Below are 19549 nucleotides of genomic sequence, written 5' to 3' on the forward strand. Positions count from 1 at the left end.
GTTAAATCGTGATCAAATGAATAAATTGCTAGATGGAATGAGTTTGAAATCCACAAACTAAAGAATTGTCATAGTGGTAACCCAACCATGATGACTGGAGATTCCAAGAACTTGGTTCAATGAGAAAACTAAGCTATGAGAATTCGTGTGAACACTCATCTACATCTATTCCCTAGAGAGTAATAGAGTGTTGAAAAACTTGCCTAGTGGTGAGGTTAAGTCTATGACTTTTAATGATCCCTAAAGGATCTCATTGAGATAAAGTTCTCAAAGAGACCGAGTATGGCAAGATACTTAATGAGGAATCACCCATGTAAGTGTGAAGTTGGACCGCTTCAAACAATATACTTATTAATCCAAAGTGGTGTCCAAGGCCTAAAATGGACACAAAACGTGAGAACGTATGAGGTTGAGGTATTTAAGTGTTAACATCATTGTCTCAGTGCACGCCGTGGAGGAATAGTTCAAAGCATCGCGCTACTTGTCCGCATGTGTATCCGATGGCGTTGACTATGGATGGTTCAAAGCCAAAAACTACCTATCCTTATGCTTACATACCTCTTGAGGGTTGAGCTTGTGTCTGCATACATATGCATTTGACAATTTCCACTCATGCGGGGGATTATTGGAATCGTGCTTGGTCAAATAACTTTGACTAATAATAAATGTAACAAGACATTTCATTTTGTGAAATTAAATGCAATAGCATCGATCTACGTTCCGAGTAGATGACCGTAGTATATTAATTTTCTCAAATCCGATTCCCGGTGAGTGAGAAATAATATATTAAAGTTGGTCACAATAAAGCTAAAAATGACCTATGGGAAAAAACTAAGAGATTAATTAACTAAGTGTTAATTATCCCACATCGGGGATGATAAACTTCTTTGATGAAGTATTTAATAAAATGAATTATTATGTGTAATAATTATCTTGGAACAAGACGGGTGACAGGGCCCACATGTGTGCGCCACCGCCGCCCGCCCGCGAGCAGCGAGCCGCGCACCGTGCGCTGGGTGTCGGGTGCCTTGTGCCTTGTGCTGTCTTTGGAGTTGGTCGTTGAGCGTGGTTCAAGCCCCGCTTGTTCTTTTTAGACCACCCCAAACTCCACGCTATCCCCGATGGGTCCTGGTCTACGTCATGTTCCCGCTGGACCCCGACGCATAACGGGAGACAAAAGGTCCCCGATAGACCCCGACGGTCCATGCTGTATCCCGTCGTGTAGCATGTCCAGGTGCGTCGTGTCTCTTCAGTTCCCAATGGCTAGTGCACCAATCAGTAACCCCCGGCGGTTACAGTCAAGTCATCATGGCACACATAATGGTTGTTGACTCCATCAATGCCCAATGGGTGGACTTGGCCAATAAATAGGCAGTCACTCCATGCATTGCAAACGATTGAACACACAAAAAACTCATATCATTTGCATAGCTCTCTCCCTCTTTGCATAGTCTTCCCGTCGAAGCTCTGCCCCCGCCTTACTCCCGTTTACCGGAGCTCTGCTGCTAGCGGTGCTGTTACTTCAGAGACGAAGTTGTTTTATCTTTGGGGACAATACGCCAAACCGAGAGCTCTACATGGGCGTATCTTCTCTTGCGGAAAGAGGAATCCTCGACTCGGCTTACAAATTATATCTACGATTTATAGTTTCTAATTTATTATTTCAATTCAGTTTATTTCCGTTTATTTTCTATGTTCTTCATTGGGTTGTATTATGCCCGGTTAGTGTATCTTTGTATCACAGTTAATCTAAAACCAACAGTTATAAAATCATATAAATGAGTTGTGCAACCAAAAACAGACATTGCTCTAGTGATGCCCACGGTTCCAAAACCGGCGGTTCCGGTTTGTAGGAAGACGGAACCGGAACCGGACCGTGAGGCTATTTCACGGTTCCGGTTCCGGTTCCGAACCACCGGTTTTCGGACGGTTTACACGGTTTCGGTTTGAAAACCGGTGGTTTTCACGGTTCGGTTTTTTTTCTTCTATGTAATTTTAAATTTGGACTTATACAATAAATTGGAACAAGACAACGGATAATTTAAATTGAAATAAGACGAATAAGGTGAAAATGATATCAATTTTATTGAATTTGAGTTGTAACGGACAACGATACATTACAATTTACAATACATTATTACATATACAACTTACAAGTATACAACATACAATAATGTAATATAATTTACAAGTTTGGTCGGAACGTAAATAACAAATCATGAAATGGGGGGGAAAAGGAAAAAAATGGAAAAGGGCTTGAGCTCAACTTAAAATTTCGAAGTTAAACTTTTCAAATTTAAGTTGAATTACCTACGTATCCACAATTTTATTGTGGAATCAAAGCCCACGTAGTTCTCTTACCTTGTTTACCTTTTAGGTCGGTCGTGCTCGCCATTCACTGCCCCCCATCATTGATATTGTTGAGCGCTCTCACTTCCGACCTCGTCATCGCCATCGGTGGAAAAGTCTTCACCACCACACTCTACACGGAAGTCGAAATCCGGCTCTTGTGCTCTCATGTCCGCCTTTGCCCAATCATCAAGTAACATAGTGGCTTCCATCTTTTTGGCGGAGAGATTGCTCCTTTTGTCGTCTAGGACACAACCGCCGACACTAAAAGCTTGGTCAACGGCGACGGTGGAAGCAGGAATGACGAAAATCTCCTTAGCCATTATCGAGAGTATCGGAAACTCTTTGTCATGTGTTCCCCACCAATTAAGGACGTCAATTTGTTGAGTAGGAGGACCTGCATCTTGAAAAATAAAGTGCGATTCCAAATATATATCTAACTCACTAGTAGCTCGAGTCCTATTGGTTGTAGTACCGTATAGATCTTACAATTGTGATACTACGTCTGGATCCATCATGACATTGCTATAGTTCCCGCCACCAAATAGAGTGCGATTCCAAATATATATCTAACTCACTAGTAGAAGGACTAGGAGGAGCACGTACCTGGTGAGCGGTGTTATACCGCATTTCATATTCCGCGTAGAGAGCACGCAGTGCACTATCTAACCTTAGTTTGATTTCATGAACATTCGGAAGACTTAGTTCGAAGCATTCTCCTCTTGTCAAGCCCATTTTGCGAAGTTGAGAAAAATCCAAATCATGCAAACAACCATAGTACATGTCTAAAATTTTATGAACACCATGCAACTTCCACTTTGGATCCAAATATTTTGCAATAAAAAACACATTTGGAATACGCGCAAAATATTTTAACCATTTTTCAACCGTATAAAAGAAAATTGCCTTCAACTCTATGAATTGAGTATTTTTCGCACATGTCTTAAAACCAATTGCCACATACATGCAATGCTCCAAAACGCGCACAGAAGTAGGATAATAAACACCAGATAACTCAACAGTGGCATTTTGAAAGCTTGGAATAATCGAAACAAATCCATGTTGTGGTCCCAACAAGAGGGTATCAAAAGCAAATCAGAAGGAACATGCGGGCAAGTTCTAAAAAAATCACATAAATATTGAATGTGGTTCAAGGTCGACTCCAACATATCGTACGTCGAGTTCCAACGAGTTGAAACATCCAAACGAAAATTGGTGTACCTGCACTGCTTGCTATGACGATATTTCTTCCAAGCTCTACCAATAGGAGCTTTGTTATGAATCAACTTAACAGCAGTTCTAATAGGATCAACATACTTTTGCCACAAATCGATCGCATCTTGAACACACAAATTCAAAATATGGGCAATACATCGCACATGAAAATATTTGCCATCAATAAGAGGAGAACATGCACTGATGAGTTCATCTATACTGGTAGTGTTAGCGCTTGGATTATCAAAACCAACGGAAAAAATTTTATTGATCAACTGAAATTCATTCAAAATTTGAATGATCAATTAAGCAATTGCTTGTGTAGTGTGTGGTACGGGAAATTCCCGAAATGCAATCAAATGTTTGTTTAAAGTCCAACTGTGATCAACGAAATGCACATTGATGCCCATATACGAATTTTTGCTAAACCAATCAGTCCACACATCAGAGCAAATAGAAACTTTATGACCCAAGTTAACAATAAATGTACCTAATTGCGCCTTCTTTTCCATGCATTGTCTAACAACAACTCGAGTCATAGAAGTTCGACTCAATTTTCTTGCAGCGGCATTATAAACTTGTCACATACTCAACTCAAACGCATTGTTATCAAAAGCATTGAACGGAAAATGTTTCATCACGGCAAATCTAGACATCACATTAAGAGCATTTTTGTGATCATATTTCAAAAGAGTATTGCTACACATACTTGATGTTTGGGATGAACCCGTCCCACTCCCGGTCCCGACTCCATGTTGACAGTTGAGTTGAGTTTGGGTTGGAGCGATACCAAACTCGACCGGATGCACTTTCTCCATGTGACGGGTAAATGTACCATATCCTCCACCCTTTCGGAATGTGTATACGTTTTCGCAATAGTTGCAATACACATTATAAGTGTCTGGATCGGTACTATCTTGTACCTTCTTGAAATGTTTCACCATGATGTTTGAGGTTAAAGACCTTTCAATTGGTTTAGGAGGGTGTCCACGACCACGACCACGACGACTCCTTGGTGGTGGTGGGGGTGGCATTTCTTGAACCTCTTCCGCCTCTTCCTCCTCCTCCTCGTCATCATCATCATCGTCGTCATCAAGATTCACAGGGGTTGGAATTTGTTGAGAATAGGCACCGCGACCGGGAGCACCACTACCGGTACCAACATAAGCATCGCTTTGGGATTAAGAGCGAGAGAGAGCAATAGCATTGGCCATATCTTGCTCTTCTCGAATCTACAAAATAATATTTGTATTGTAAATATCCAATAGAATTATGAACAATAATGTAATGTAATTCATAGGTAATTATATTAGTAGATAATAATTATTAACCTGACACGCATCCATGTTCCTTTGAGAAATCTCATCAATAACGGATCTTCGACTTGGCCTCTTGGACTTTCCCTTTTCCCTTATCAACACGACCTTCTCGGGATGAAGACATCTTGATAGTAACAAATTATATAGTAGAAAACTAGAAATATGGAATAATATATATTATTGTTGTTTTAGCAATTGAGAAAGACAAAGAGAGATAATTGGGAGATTGAAGAGAGAAACTCTTGTTAACACAAGAATGGGGTGAATATAAGTGAGGATAGAAGGGGGTATTTATAGATAAAAATGGGGGGAAATTTGATGAATTTGAATTCAAAATCAGAATTTTTTTAAAAAATTGAATTTTGGACCGCCGGTTTGGTCAACAAACCAGCTGCAAAACCTGCAACGTGTCAGCCTCGTGTTCCGCACCACCACCGAAAACCACTGGTTTAACGGTTAACCGTCGGTTTTTGGTCCAAAACGGCCAGAATCGGCCGACAAAACCTCCTGAAAAAGCTGCCCCCGCTGACGCCTCGGTTACCGCACCAGAACCGTGAAACTGCCGATTAACCGATAGTTCCGAACCATCCGGAACCGGCGGTTCGGTGATGGTTCCGGTTCGAAAAATCTTGAACCGGAATTGAAACGGAACCGGACCACGGTTCCAAATGCGACGGTTCCGGTTCGAGAAAATTGACACGGTTCCGGTTCGGAACCGGAACCGGCGGTTCCAGTTTGACGGTTAACCGCCGGAACCGGCAGTTCCAGTTTGGCGGTTAACCGCCGGAACCGCAACTGGTGGGCATCTCTACATTGCTCCCGTTGGTCCAATTTATACAGTTATATAATGTTAAAAAGTGGGATAGTTTGTTGGCGTCCATATCAAATATAGGTCACACTTACCAATCACCATCCATCACATGAAATTTGCATACAACATGTCCCCCCGTTCATAACAAACACAGCTTTCTTATGATTAATAATCTCCATATTTGTTTTTGCACTTTAAAACTTAATCTAATTCCTTTGATTTCTACCCAATTGTAATGCAATGTATATGGTCATGAAGTTGAGTTTAAATTTCTTTAAGTAACTTATTTTCTTCAAAGCAAAATTTATAAAGTTCAGTTTAAATTATGCTTCCTCGGTGCCCTAAAAATAGTGACTTTTGAGATGACATGAGTTTCACTGCGAGATGGTAGGTAATATAGGAGAGAGAGAAAAAAAAGTAGTGGATTAATGTTAGTAGGTAGTAAGGCGTGCACATCATCAGGGTTGTAACGTGTTGTAATGAAAAAATAAATAAAAATAAAAGTAATTACTTTTACTACACAAACTGGACTATTTTTTTTGGCAAAAGGAGTGTGAAGTTGCAATGCCTTTTGTGCACTCTAACATAGCACATTTCCCATTAAGATCATGTTGCCAGAATTATAATCACAAAACATGTTGAGTTAATTTTGAAATGAAATCGTTGTGGAAAATTCCAAATACGGCAGACTTTAGCGAGCATCGTTTACCAAGCATCATGAACAGTTTACCAAGCATCATGAACACTCACCAATCACTGAGCACTTGTCTACATCACCGAGCACAACAAATCCGAGTAAGAGAAATGGGAAAAGGGAAGACATTACCAAGTGCACACGTAAAGTGCCTTGTATAAAAACTTATCTATATACCAAGCAACGCCTTGCTCGGTGCAAGTAGTGTTGGTGAGCACATACCAAACAACATGTACGTACTCAAGCGCTAAATAATTCTAGGAAACATTTTCTAGAATGTATGGAGCAACTCGTGCTAAGTAATGTTTCGGTCAACATACCGAGCACACAGTAGTTAATGTTTAATTTATATTGATCTAATTTTTAAGTCCAATTGACAAATAAATTAACAGAGGGACAGAGTTTGAAACATGTGAGGCGCATGCATTTATGTGAGAATGTGTCGTATGATAAAGGCCATTCGTTCTTGCTAGACAGCCCAACAGCAATGAGAACAGTGAGTTTCCCTTATAATATCAACAGGATTTGATTTGAGGGTCCCAAAATGAAATTCATAGGAATCAATTATTGTATTTATATTGCATTGCATATACCAAAGAAAGATTCGCTTGAAATGTTTGGTTGAAAATATGAAAAGATTGATTCATTTGCAAAAGAATATAAAATGATGACAAAGAACAAAACGAAACATATAATTCTCACAAAATCATTGGAAAGTAAAAATAAATAAATTATACATAGTCGAAAGAAATAAATCCAAATGTTAGAACTAGCGACCAAAATGTTGGGCAAATTGGGCCACTTGTTACTTTTTGGGCAAGCAATTTGTCGTCATCATCCCTTTATAAATAAGAGGCAAAACATAGCTAATTAAACCACTTCACTTCACTTCACTTCACATATAGTAATTGAATTGTGGCAATGGAAGTGACGAAAGAGGTGAGTAGAGAAGAGAAATGGTCACTCAAGGGCATGTCGGCTGTTGTGACGGGTGGAACTAGAGGCATCGGGTAAGTTATGACTACGAAAAATAGTCTTGTTTTTTCATTTTAAGTTTGCACTTGAAATTATAATATAATATGAACTAACGTTGTGTATGTTTTGAATTGAAGACGGGCGATAGTGGAGGAGCTAGCGGGGTTCGGTGCAAGAATCCACACATGTTCAAGAAACAAGAAGGAGCTAGATGAAAGAGTTCAACAATGGAAAGCCAAAGGGTATCAAGTGAGTGGCTCGGTTTGTGATCTAACTTCAAGAACACAAAGACAAGAACTAATGCAAACCGTGGCTTCACTTTTCGATGGCAAGCTCAACATTCTTGTAAGTCATTTCAATTAATTGTATTGCAAATTTGCAATTTATTGATTGAATTAATTCATAGATCAACAATGCTGCAATAAGCATAATGAAAAGAGCAATGGAGCATGATGAGGAAGACTTTTGGCAAATAATAGGAACAAATTTGGAGTCACCCTATCATCTCTCCCAAATGGCACACCCTCTGCTCAAAGCTTCCGGCAGGGGCAATATCGTCTTTATCTCCTCCGTCGCTGGCAAAACTGCGCTCCCCGCACTCGCTGTCTATTCCGCTTCCAAAGGCAACACCTCTTTCTTCCGAGCATGGATTTCCTGTTGTGTTCATCTACATTCTCCGTTAATTTTTATACATATAGATTATTTTTCTTTATTTACATTTTGTGCGGCGTAGATGAGCACAACATTCCCTACTGTGTATTTTGCCATAGCAGGGCATCGTGCCCCTTTCTTTCTTTACTTACTTACATAATTTAATTTAATTTAATTAATTAGCTTCACATTCATTCAATAATATGTTATTAACATTGTGCAGGTGCAATAAATCAATTGACAAAGAATTTGGCTTATGAGTGGGCAAAAGACAACATTAGAGTTAACACAGTGGCACCATGGGCAGTCAACACCACTATTGTCAAACCTGTACCACATCTATCCCTTATTATTTTCAAGTTACATTTAATTTTTCAAATTTAATTTATACTAACAATGAAAATATATTGAAATAGTGGATTGGCAGCATCAATCATCAAGCCAATCAACATCCCAATTGGTTGCTTGATGATAAATAAGATGGACTTGAAATTTTCTCTTATGGGACATAGGTGTGACAATGTGATTTCTTTTTTTAGAATTAATCCATTTCAACTTTCAAGTGATGGCTCTCTTTGAAAAGTTCACTAGTTCACCACCACACATCCAAAAATGGGACCCCAATTTTGTATCTTATGTCCTTAAATATCGCAAAATGTCACCTTTTTTTTTGCATCAAATCAAACAAGTTTCAATCTGAATTAGCTGTTATTTTTGTGTTGTGTACAGGAAGATATTGACGTGTGTATACAAAGTATGTTTGGGCCGCTGATGGCCCGAACTCCGATCCGGCCCATAGCCGAACCGGATGAGATATCGCCTTTGACGGCATTCCTCTGCCTTCCGGCGGCTTCTTACATTACCGGCCAAGTTATTTATGTTGATGGTGGCTTCACTTCTAGCGCTTGAGCAATTGGTAGTATTATTATTTTTCCCTTACCTAAATGTGTTGTTTAGTAAAATGTGTTATTTGTATCAACCCTAAAGGCTGCACCAGAGGATATGCTTGCCAACTGCAATTGGAACAGCTAATAGCTATTCATGATTTTTTTTTAAATCATGATATTATTTTGAAAACAATGTCATTTGCTTGATTGTACTTTGATATTATTGTCTATCTTCATAAACCCAAAGAGTGGTGTCCAGTTTATTTGACAAATCAAGATTAAATGGATATGGATGTAAATTTATATTTAGTGAGGTAATTTTTTAATTAAATCTTTATATTTAAAATAAAATATAGTGTGTAATTTAAAATAGTGTGACATCAATCAATCATCCTTCTTATTACCCTAACCTCCATAAATGTCCCCTTTGATATGGGCCAACATTGTGATTGATTGGTTATGGCTCTGTTCCATGGGGCCCTTTAGATGACCGAAATATTATGGGGCCATTTGTTTAATGGGTTGGGCCCATAATGGTCGCCGACCTAATGGGTTGGCCCATAGGGTGTTCTGATAGAGTTCACTCATTTTGATGGCACATAATAGTAGAACTGTAGAACTATAATCCAATTCCTTGGTTTAAATTATTGTCGTACAATGTTTTATTTTTTTTCATTACTGGTGTATATTTCATACTATTACATGAACGGAATTTAAACGTGAAAGTCCTTATAAAATTTGAACAAAAGATAAACCATAGTTATATGATAATTTTTATGAAATTTGAAGTTCATAATCTCTCAACATTATATTTTCTACATCCATAAATGGGTTATGTGATCACTTTTAGTCCTTCCCATAGTCTCTCAGTTTTCCATTTTGATATGTCTCTGACTCCTGAGTCCCTGAAGAGTATGCACCCTACATTACACTAACTCATTCTCACTTACATTTTATTATAAAACTAATACTCTTACTATATAAAAGTATACCTCATATTTTATTAGTAACTTTTTTCAACTCATTTTCTATTATATTTCTTAAAATCCGAGTTGGGTCAAAATTAGACATAAATTGATTTAACGTGTCAGGTCGGCGGCTAGCAACTTCCGTCTATCATTTATATCCTTTATATATAGTACTCCCTCCGTCCTATAATAGATGTCACAATTTCTTTTTTTAGTTTGTCTCATAAAAGATGTCACATTTCTCTTTTTGAAAAAAGTTCTCTCTCACACCAATATATAAAAATATACTTTTTCTTTCCACTTAACACACAAACATCTCCTAAAATCTCGTGTCATTTCCCAAGTGTGACATCTATTATGAAACGGATGAAGTATTTTTTATAATCATAATTATATGAAGTACTCCCTCCGTCCGCCATTAAATGTCTCATTTTTCTTTTTTCGTTTGTCAGCTAATAAATGTCTCATTTCACTTTTACTATACTCCTTCAGTTCCATAGTAATAGAGTCATTTTTTCATTTTGGTACGTTTCATAGTAATAGAGACATTTCCCTTTTTACTAAAAATCAACACATTTTTCCACACTTACTTTACTCTCTCCTACTTTTTTCTCTCTTCATCTCTCTACCTTTTTTCATTTTCCACTTTATTCTCCATTTACTTAACAATTTTTCTTAATCTCCGTGCCGAAAAGAAACGCATCCATTACTATGGAACGGGGGGAGTATTTTGCAAGTGGACCTTACATTCCACTAACTCATTCCACACACATTTTATTATAAAACCAATATATAAAAGTTGGCCCTACATTCCATTAACTTTTCTATCCACTTTACTACATAAAGTCAAACAATTTTTTAAAATTCGTGCCAGTCAAATATGAGACACTTAATCACATACAGAGGGAGTAATTTTATATAAGTAATTTCTTGTAATTTGGTCAGTTTAAATTATTGTACAATCCAAATGTCATTAATTTCAACTATTCTCTCCAATGAAATGTTTATTATTGGTTGAGATAACAGAGATACTATTTTATATACATTTTCATTAAATGAAATTTCATAAAAAAAATGAAGTAGAAGATTTTAGAAAAATAAGAAGAAAAAATAAACTGTAAAATTTGATATCTGAGAACATTATTGGAGATTGATATGTCATACGTATTTGTGTTTGTTGAAAAACAAATTATAAGTTATCATATTGTTATTGATAAACAAGAAATAGCTTCAGTAATTATAGTTTATTTTGTTGTACAAATATTTTTGTTCTAGGCTAATTGCAAAACAAAAAAATATTAGGTCCCACCGAGACTTGAACTCGGGTTACTGGATTCAGAGTCCAATGTCCTAACCACTAGACCATGGGACCAGTTGTTGAAAATCCAACATCCATATTTATTTTAAATTGAATTCAAATATTAGTGCTTTCCTAGTAACAAATTCTTATGGGCCAACGCCACAACGTGGCAATATTTTTGTTGTTAAATTAATTGTGGATTCTGAATTGAAGTAAAACTCAATCCCCCTTTTAAATTATGTTCATGCAAGAGAGTGAATTTCACAATGTCCAAACTTAACATTGTTTGAGATGTAATTTATGTAAAAATAGACTGTCTTTTTCATTGTGAGGCTAAATTCGTTCCAACAAATGTGTTTGAGATCAATGATACTACTAAAAACGACTCCAAATCCCAGAGGCCCATCATTACTAATCTTAGTTATGGTTTCAACCACATCAATGTAATTCAATGCAATAAAAGAAGATGATGAACATTCATAGAGCCGATGACCCATCAGTTGGTTGATCGTCCACGAAAAACCGTTTCAGTCTCGTCCGTGCAACTGAGACCTGCAGGATTGCGGAAGAGGCGACATATGAGCAACTTCCTATCGGATTGTTATGAAAACGGGAGGGAGGGGTTAGTAGTAGTGTTGTACCTGCTTATCCCAATCTGTTCTCTTGGTTATGATCATTAGTACTATAGTTTGAACCAACGTCCCCATTAGCATTCCAATCCACACTCCCTATATACAACATTAAACAAATTAATCTGACACGTCATGATCAACGGGATATGGAAACTCACCTCGACTTCTAGCTTGATGACATAACCCAGTATGACCCCGATAGGAATTCCTATCAGGTAATAACATCCTAGGTTGACGTATACCACAACGCTCTGCCACCCAGCCCCCACTGCGACGCCTGTTCAGTCGATAACATTCTTCAATTGTTAAAGATTTCCTATTCAGTAAGATGTGGTGAATTAGCAAAGAAGATTATAGGCCTCACCAGAAAGAACTGGTTGAACACTATTCATGAGAATGGAGAATGCCAGCAGAGGAGACAAGTGAGCAACTTCCACAGCCACATCTTCGTCGTTTGTGAATATGTAAGCTAGACGTTCACGAAAGAATAGGAAAAATACGAAAAGCACTAGTCCTATGGACGTTGAAGTCACGACAATATTCACAATAGAAAACTTTGCAGCTTTAGAGTCCCCCCTTCCAAGCTCGTTTGAGACCCGTACACTGTGACAAAGAGTAGGAAGACGATCCATTTAAAACGAGTTCCTCTAGTCTAATACAAGTTGGTTACCAATAGGATGAAGCAAAAATTTCATACCTTGCGGCAGCCAAGAAACCAAGCGATATCATCATTTCCCAGCCATTTATGTTAAGGCTACAAGACAGAAAGCAATAATTATATGATGACGCTGAGGATACAAGATTAGTACGAGGTCAGATTGAATTATACCAGATCGAAAGAGCATCAACCGCGACCCTAGCATTCTTCAAATTTCCCGTCAAAAGGATCAGTATGGCATTGTACCATAGCTCGAGACTATCACCAAAAAGAAACAAAGAAACTAAAGATGCAGACTGAGGACTTCATAATGAACAATAAACTTCCATGAAAACCCTCGGTTTTCCTTAGGCGCAATGCTTAATGGTGTTTTATGCAAAGGGTTTCAAGTTAAACCTTTTTTCATACTATTATGCAAGTTTGAGGTCTTGAATAAAGTCGTAAAGCCTTACCAGAGCATGGCACCGGACGACATGGAAAATTTGATAACTGGCCAAAGATCTTTGAAGGCTAAGGTCGAAAAGCCACTCCAAGTTTCAGGGCATCCTCCGCAAGTGACAAAAATTAGCTGGCCGATGTTTGGAATCCAGTAGGCCAAGATAGTGGACACCATTGCACCAGGTACACCATAATGATACTTCACGGTTAAAAGCCACGAAAGGAAAATGTGGATAGTCAAGGATAACACCGCCAAATATGTTATTATCATGTTCTTGCTCTGCGCTTGTAAGTACATCTGGCAGGTAAATGACACGATGAAAGAGTATATGACCGGGATGAACCAGAGGGCGATCTTCCCTGCCTCTTTTGCAATATCTTCATCCTGCCCGAGGGCTATCAAGATAGGGGTTGCAAAAACATAGACAGGCACTAGTGCAGTGGTGAGGAAAATCAAAACAATCCATGATCTTTGGAGGTATATTCCAAGCATGTGATACTGCCTCGCGCCATAAGCTTGCCCGCACAGCGTTTCCAATCCATTGGCCGCTCCCAACTGCAAATCCGAAATCCGAACTAACGTCACATGCTCTTGGTTTCCTAGATTGAACTCATACTCCATATTACTCCTATCACTCAATTAAACACACACTCTCATTCACCAACCCCCTTTGGAGCAATTCATCAATCACAAACAAAGAATTCTTGATAACTAAGCATCAATTGAACATCAGTATCACACCAATTGAACATCATATGGCTGAAGATTAAAAAAAATCCCAAATCAAAAGCCAAACTAATGCTTATGTGGACTTGTTAATCACCTTCCTCGCACAGACACTAGTATTTCCTAGAAAAGAAAAGGGTAAGAAGGTGAAAAAATACCAGCAATCCGTTGGCAAATCGAGTAAGGAGAGTGAAAACAAGAGCATAGGCAGCAAGCTCAGTAGCACCGATGTGGCCCACGTATGCTTGGCTGATAACATTTATTCCAAAGGTGGAAAATCGAGTGAAAATGGCCGGTCCAGCGACCACCCACATCTTCTTGTTCTCCACCCATAGCTTCGTCTTCAAATCAACCTCATCTTCTTCAACAGGCTTCACCAGCAGCGCCTCTCGAGGATCGCCCTCCATTTACTCACCTGCTCAAACCAACAAACTAAAAATCGAAACTTTTTCTTAATTCCACCAAAAAAAAAACTGGGAATAAAAAAATCGTTGAAAAAGTAGATATAGGGAAGGAAAAATCAGTCGTAAAGATGGATCGGAAACCCGAATTTCGAAATTGACGAGGGAGAGATGGAATACGTGTCGTGGACTAATAATTCTCCAGTGCTCTTCTCATGCAGTATTGAAAAGGGCATTTATGCTGCTGTTGACCAAACGCATCTATTTATTAATTAAACGCTTGCCTTTCTTCACACTTACCAATCTCAGTCTTCATACAAAATATAGAATCAAGCATATAGAAATTATGTTTAGGTCATTATTAATTTATTTTTAGGTTATTATTATAAAGATAACTTTAAATGATCTTAACTTAACTTTAAAAAACTGTTTAATAATAACCATTCGTATTTTTAGTGCATGATTAACCATTAGATTGACAAATCTCATGATTAAAATTTGGTCTTAATTTTGTATTGATATACTTTTGTATATTGTTCATTTTCCCTAGTACTAATCATAAAAATATGAACACTTTTAAAATGTTATGAATTTAATATAAAATTTATATGGATAGTGATACAATGCAAACTTTAAATATTATACAAACTCCAAATTTTAATCTGGATTGTTAGAAATTGTTAACAGATGATAAAATAACATCAACAGAGAATATCAATACATTGTCAACTAAGTGTCAACTGTTAACATTTTATGTTGATATTATTTTATCTATATATTGACATTTTCTAACTGTTCAGATATAATTTGAAGTTTGTACAGTTTGCATTTGATTACGTCCTCCATTACTATAGGACATAAATATAAATAGAAAATATAATGCTCCATCTCGTGAATCTTAATTCATATTTAAATATTGCTAAAAATTACAACCAGTTCTTACTACTTTTTCTCAGCGTGGTATCCATTTTTGAGTAGATTATAGTTAAGACTAATTTTCGAAATAAGAATGAGGTTGACACAATTCTAAATTATTACATCCACGTGAATTTGATGAATTATCGACGCTAATGTACGACGACATCAGTATCGTGATTGAGTTATTGTGATGGCATAGATGTAATTGTTTTTACAAGATCATTATTATAAGAACTTTTTACAAGATTATTATTATAGGAACGTTTAAATGTACTTCCTCCGTCTCAATTAAGTTGAGTTGTATTTTCTATTAGAATGTTTTAATTAAGTTGAGTTATTTCCGTTCAAAAAAAGCAATTCAATCTTACTTTATTCAATTACATAATTTACTCTCTTTTTATCTTTACACTATATTCATCTATCATTACTTACACAATTTCTTAATCTTCGTACACTTTATGTACATTAATTTGATATGACACTAATGGTAAGGATTTAATTAGGTTTTTGTAGAGTAGAAAAATTTTCATCATTTTATATCATCTCATCCGTTTCCTATTAATTGACACAAATTTCATTTTTCGTCTATCCTTATTAATTAGTATCCTTCCATTTTACTAGTACTTGATAATGACCCACAAATTCTATTAATTAATTTCACTTTCGAGCTTTTCATTGTATTTTTTAAAATTCGTATCAAGTCTATCGGTTTAAAATTGGTATCAAGTTGATCGGTGTTAATAAATGGTGACAGAAGAAGTAGCAAATTAAGGAGCCGTGACGATATTTTATTAAGGCTCCGCATATTATTGGTTTGTTTTTGTTGAACCCAATTGATATAATCTTGCCCAGACAACATTATTACATGTGATGGTATTTGTATCTGGAAAAGTAAAAGTTATTCAAAAGCTTTTAAAATAAAAGTAGTGTAATACTTACTACTTAGTACTATGATGTGAAGGGATCGAAATTTCGTGCATCTGAAAAATGTGGTGTTTTGTTAGTCAAATTGATCGAATTCATTATTAAATATGGTAAAAAAATAAAGTGTGATAAATTTTGTAGGATGAATAAAAATGGAAAAATGTAATAAAATTTCAGGGATAGAGGGAGTAATATGAAGAGTAGTTTTTTATTTAAAATGTTAAACTTTTTAATGCAATATGCAACTTGTGGTTGGAGACTAACGAAGTTGTTGTAAGGTAGTAAACAATTAAATACTCCTTCCGTTCATGAAAAATAGTTCTATTTATTTTGAAATTTGCACAAAAAATAATCTCATTTTTTTAAATGAAAAATTTATATCTTATACTTTACCCTCTTTTTTTCCTCTATACTTTACCCTCTTTTTTCCTCTCATCTCTTTTACTTTACCCACTTTTTCTTTTCATCTCTCTTATTTTTCTAATTTCTCAATAAAATTTGTGTCATTCACAAATTTAAAAACGACATTAATTTTCTACACTTACAAAAGACAAAAATGGCAACTACCATACCTACTTGAGTACCTTCAATAACCCAAAAATATTAATAACCGATTCTATATAGAGATGGCAACGGAAGTCACCTGATGGAGATAGATATGATTTATATCGGTCAATTTAATTTTTATTTATTTTACTACAATAAAAGTTAGCTTTATATTTATAAAAGTTAGAAATGTCATAAATATGGCTACATAATTTTAATAGTACGAATTTGATAGGTAAGTTTATACACTAGTTTGGTAGAGGCGTGCCCAAACGAGCCAGACCAAAAGTTAGATAGATGCCTTGCCTTGCGGGCCCTACCCTATTAACATCTACCTACCCCAATTTTAAATGACATGCAACTTTTAAAAATAATGTCAATATATTTTGTAATTTGCATATTTATTTTATGTTTTACTAAATAGAGAGTAGTTTTTATATCTAAGGAGTGTGATCGAGTGTCATGAGACTCGTTCATCCTTAACCAAATGGTCATAGATTTATCATGCCTTTTGGTATGAAGCAGTTTTAAATCCTTGGGCCAGTTGTCACACTCTTTGAGGTACCTATAAATTAGTGTGTGGAATAGTCACTGGACCCGCCAATGAATACCCTTGGTAATTACTAAAAAAAATTTGAGAGTAGTTTTTATATTTTGTGATTTGCATATTTATGCTCTACAAGTTTTAAAAATAAGGTCAATATATTTAAATTTTGATAGATAATAATGGATATAAAAAGTGATGAGAAAGAGGAGAGACTTTATATGGTTCAAGGTCAATTATAGATCCAAAAAAGTTTCAGAAAAATGAAAAAGTTATGCTAATATATTATGTCAAAGTTAAAAACCGTGTGATGCTATTTTACTAAACAAATGCAACATCTGGTTAGAATCTTATTATAATAAAAAAATTTCTTTGCATTCGTTTGTTGATCTATCATTTTTTGTGCACTTATTTATCATTCTCATTTCAGGCAAATAATTTTAGTTTTACTGGATCCTTATCGCTACTATTTTTTTTTTGCAATAAAGTAAAGGTTAATATGATAGTGCACGCAACTTTGGATTTTCATAGAAATAATTAGGTGTTGCGATTGTTGGTTTCTGGATTACAAGATAGTAAATCCGGGCGTAATACAACCCAAAAGAAGGAATACAGAAGGAAGAACTGAACTGAAATTACAACTTAAAAAAAAGAAGCAACTAAACCAGTATGGTATGATAGCCGAGTCGAGGAGGCCTCTTCCCGCAAGACGAGATATGCCCCGGTAGTGCTCTCGGTTTGGCGTGTCGTCCCCAAAGGTAAAACGGCTACGTCTCTTTTGATGCAGCACCGCAATCAGCAGAGCTCCGGCGAACGGGATGGAGGAGAGGGCAGAGCTTTCGACAGAAAAACAATGCAGAGAGGGAGAGAGCTTATGATGCTGAGAATGCTTGTGAATAATGTTATACTAATGCAGTGGAATGGCTAGCCTATTTATAGGCCAAGCCACCATGCAGGGTCAACCAAGCCATGAAGGCTCATCATGGCAGATTCGTAACCGCCTGCGGTTACGAGCGTGTGGCAGGAGTGTGCCTTTTGCGTGTGGCAGGAGTGTGCCTCGCTTGACGACGTGTCAAGCCACTTGGACTGCTGACTCGGCGGTGGTCTAAAAAGATTAGTTTGGGCCAAGCACCAAGCCCAAAGACCACCCAAAGACCAATTGCCAAGATCCAAGTCCAAGTCCAAGATCAAGATCGGGATCGGGCCCGTGCCCGAGGCCCGCGGCCCGTGAGCGCGAGCGCGTGCACGGGCACGGGCTCGGGCGTGCGGGCGGCGGCGCGCGCGTGTGCGCGCGTGTGGGCTCTTTCACCCATCTTGGTCCACTATAATTATTAAGTAACATAAAGGAACTTAATTTAAGCACATTAAAAGATGTGTTAATCCTCCAATGTGGGATAATTAACACTAGTTAATTATTCCCTAAGCTCCAACTCCAAGCTTTAATTAAAAGCTAATTATGCCCAACTTTAATCCACTATTTCTCACTCACCGGAAATCGGATTTGAGAAAGTGAATATACTACATTTATCTACGTAAAATGTAGATCGACGCTATGTCATTTAATTTCACAAAATTAAATGTTTCGTCACATTTATTATTTGGTCAAAATCCATTGACCGGGCATATTTAATCCATGATTTTTACAATCCCCCACATGAGTGGAAATAGCCAAATGCATATGCATGCAGACACAAGCTCAACCCTCGAGAGGTATATAAGCATAAGGATAGGTAGTTGTTGGCCTTGAACCTTCCATAGTCGACACCATCGGATACATAGACGGCTTAGTAGCGCGATGCTTTGAACTAATCCCCCACGGCGTGCACCGAGACAATGGTGTTAACGCTTAAACACCTCAACCTCATCCGTTCTCACGTTTTGTGTCCATTGCGGTCTTGGACACCACTTTGGATTCATAAGTGTGTTTTATGAAGCGACCACACTTCGCACTTACATAGGTGATTCTTAGTCAAGTACCTTGCCATATTTGGTCTCTTTGAGAACTCCATCTCTTTGAGATCCTTAAGAACCATTAAAAGTCATAGACTTAGCCTTTACCACTAGGCAAGTTCTCTAACACTCTATTGCTCTCTAGGGAATAGATATAGTTGAGTGTTTCTCATGAACTCTCATAGCTTAGTTGTCCCTTTGAACCAAGTTCTTGGGATCTACAGTCACCATGGTTGGGTTACCACTATAATAGTTCTTTAGTTTGTGGATTTCAAACCCATTCCCTCTAGCAACTTGTTCATTTGATCACGGTTTAACCCTTTGGTTAGCGGATCCGCTAGATTATCTATTGACTTCACATAGTCAATTGTAATCACGCCAGTTGTGATCAAATGTCTCACGGTGTTATGTCGTCGACGTATATGTCGAGACTTACCATTATAGAAGCCATTGTTTGCCCTTCCAATAGCTGCTTGGCTATCGCAGTGGATCAGCACTGGTGGTACTGGCTTAGACCAACATGGAATATCTTCAAGGAGGTTCTTAAGCCACTCGGCTTCCTCACCCGCCTTATCTAAGGCCATGAACTCCGATTCCATAGTTGATCGGGCTATACATGTCTGTTTTGTGGATTTCCACGAT

The 19549-nt window shown here is 37.3% G+C and overlaps 2 protein-coding genes and 1 non-coding gene across 5 annotated transcripts; 1 reads left to right on the plus strand and 2 right to left on the minus strand.

The window, feature by feature from the left end:
• The first annotated feature begins 7271 nt into the window (after nt 1–7271).
• Nucleotides 7272–9147, plus strand: LOC121798289 (tropinone reductase 1-like). Of its 2 annotated transcripts, XM_042197208.1 has the most exons (6): nt 7272–7398; nt 7501–7708; nt 7770–7986; nt 8238–8344; nt 8431–8526; nt 8744–8933. In XM_042197208.1, exons 1-5 carry the CDS (start codon nt 7310–7312, stop codon nt 8491–8493), a joined length of 684 nt encoding a protein of 227 aa, XP_042053142.1. In that variant the 5' UTR covers nt 7272–7309; the 3' UTR covers nt 8494–8526; nt 8744–8933. The 2 variants fall into 2 exon arrangements, with proteins under 2 accessions (XP_042053142.1, XP_042053141.1); XM_042197207.1 differs by lacking the exon at nt 8431–8526 and having other exon boundaries at nt 8744–9147.
• A 2022-nt stretch (nt 9148–11169) lies between these two features.
• Nucleotides 11170–11241, minus strand: TRNAQ-CUG. Its single transcript has one exon. It is a non-coding gene; the product is annotated as a tRNA-Gln (tRNA).
• Nucleotides 11242–11466: 225 nt separating this feature from the next.
• On the minus strand, nt 11467–14315 carry LOC121801253 (protein DETOXIFICATION 21-like). 2 transcript variants are annotated; one of them, XM_042200703.1, is made up of 9 exons: nt 14206–14315; nt 13783–14039; nt 12912–13453; nt 12631–12717; nt 12499–12555; nt 12166–12404; nt 11960–12078; nt 11811–11897; nt 11467–11721 (listed from the first exon to the last, which is right to left on the minus strand). In XM_042200703.1, exons 2-9 carry the CDS (start codon nt 14029–14031, stop codon nt 11647–11649), a joined length of 1455 nt encoding a protein of 484 aa, XP_042056637.1. In that variant the 5' UTR covers nt 14032–14039; nt 14206–14315; the 3' UTR covers nt 11467–11646. The 2 variants fall into 2 exon arrangements, with proteins under 2 accessions (XP_042056637.1, XP_042056636.1); XM_042200702.1 differs by having other exon boundaries at nt 14170–14275.
• Between the last annotated feature and the right edge of the window lie 5234 nt (nt 14316–19549).

This window comes from Salvia splendens, chromosome 4, assembly GCF_004379255.2.
Source record: "Salvia splendens isolate huo1 chromosome 4, SspV2, whole genome shotgun sequence".
Lineage (NCBI taxonomy): Eukaryota > Viridiplantae > Streptophyta > Magnoliopsida > Lamiales > Lamiaceae > Salvia > Salvia splendens.

Excerpts from the sequence above, each read along its gene's own strand:
- LOC121798289 (XM_042197207.1), top strand. The coding sequence starts at position 7,310 with ATGGAAGTGACGAAAGAGGTGAGTAGAGAAGAGAAATGGTCACTCAAG. Across the intron at positions 7,399-7,500 it reads GGTGGAACTAGAGGCATCGG|ACGGGCGATAGTGGAGGAGC; the intron begins GTAAGTTATGAC and ends TTTGAATTGAAG. Across the intron at positions 7,709-7,769 it reads ATGGCAAGCTCAACATTCTT|ATCAACAATGCTGCAATAAG; the intron begins GTAAGTCATTTC and ends ATTAATTCATAG.
- LOC121801253 (XM_042200703.1), bottom strand. The coding sequence starts at position 14,031 with ATGGAGGGCGATCCTCGAGAGGCGCTGCTGGTGAAGCCTGTTGAAGAA. Across the intron at positions 12,405-12,498 it reads GGTTTCTTGGCTGCCGCAAG|TGTACGGGTCTCAAACGAGC; the intron begins GTATGAAATTTT and ends TCTTTGTCACAG. Across the intron at positions 11,722-11,810 it reads GAACAGATTGGGATAAGCAG|GTCTCAGTTGCACGGACGAG; the intron begins GTACAACACTAC and ends GCAATCCTGCAG.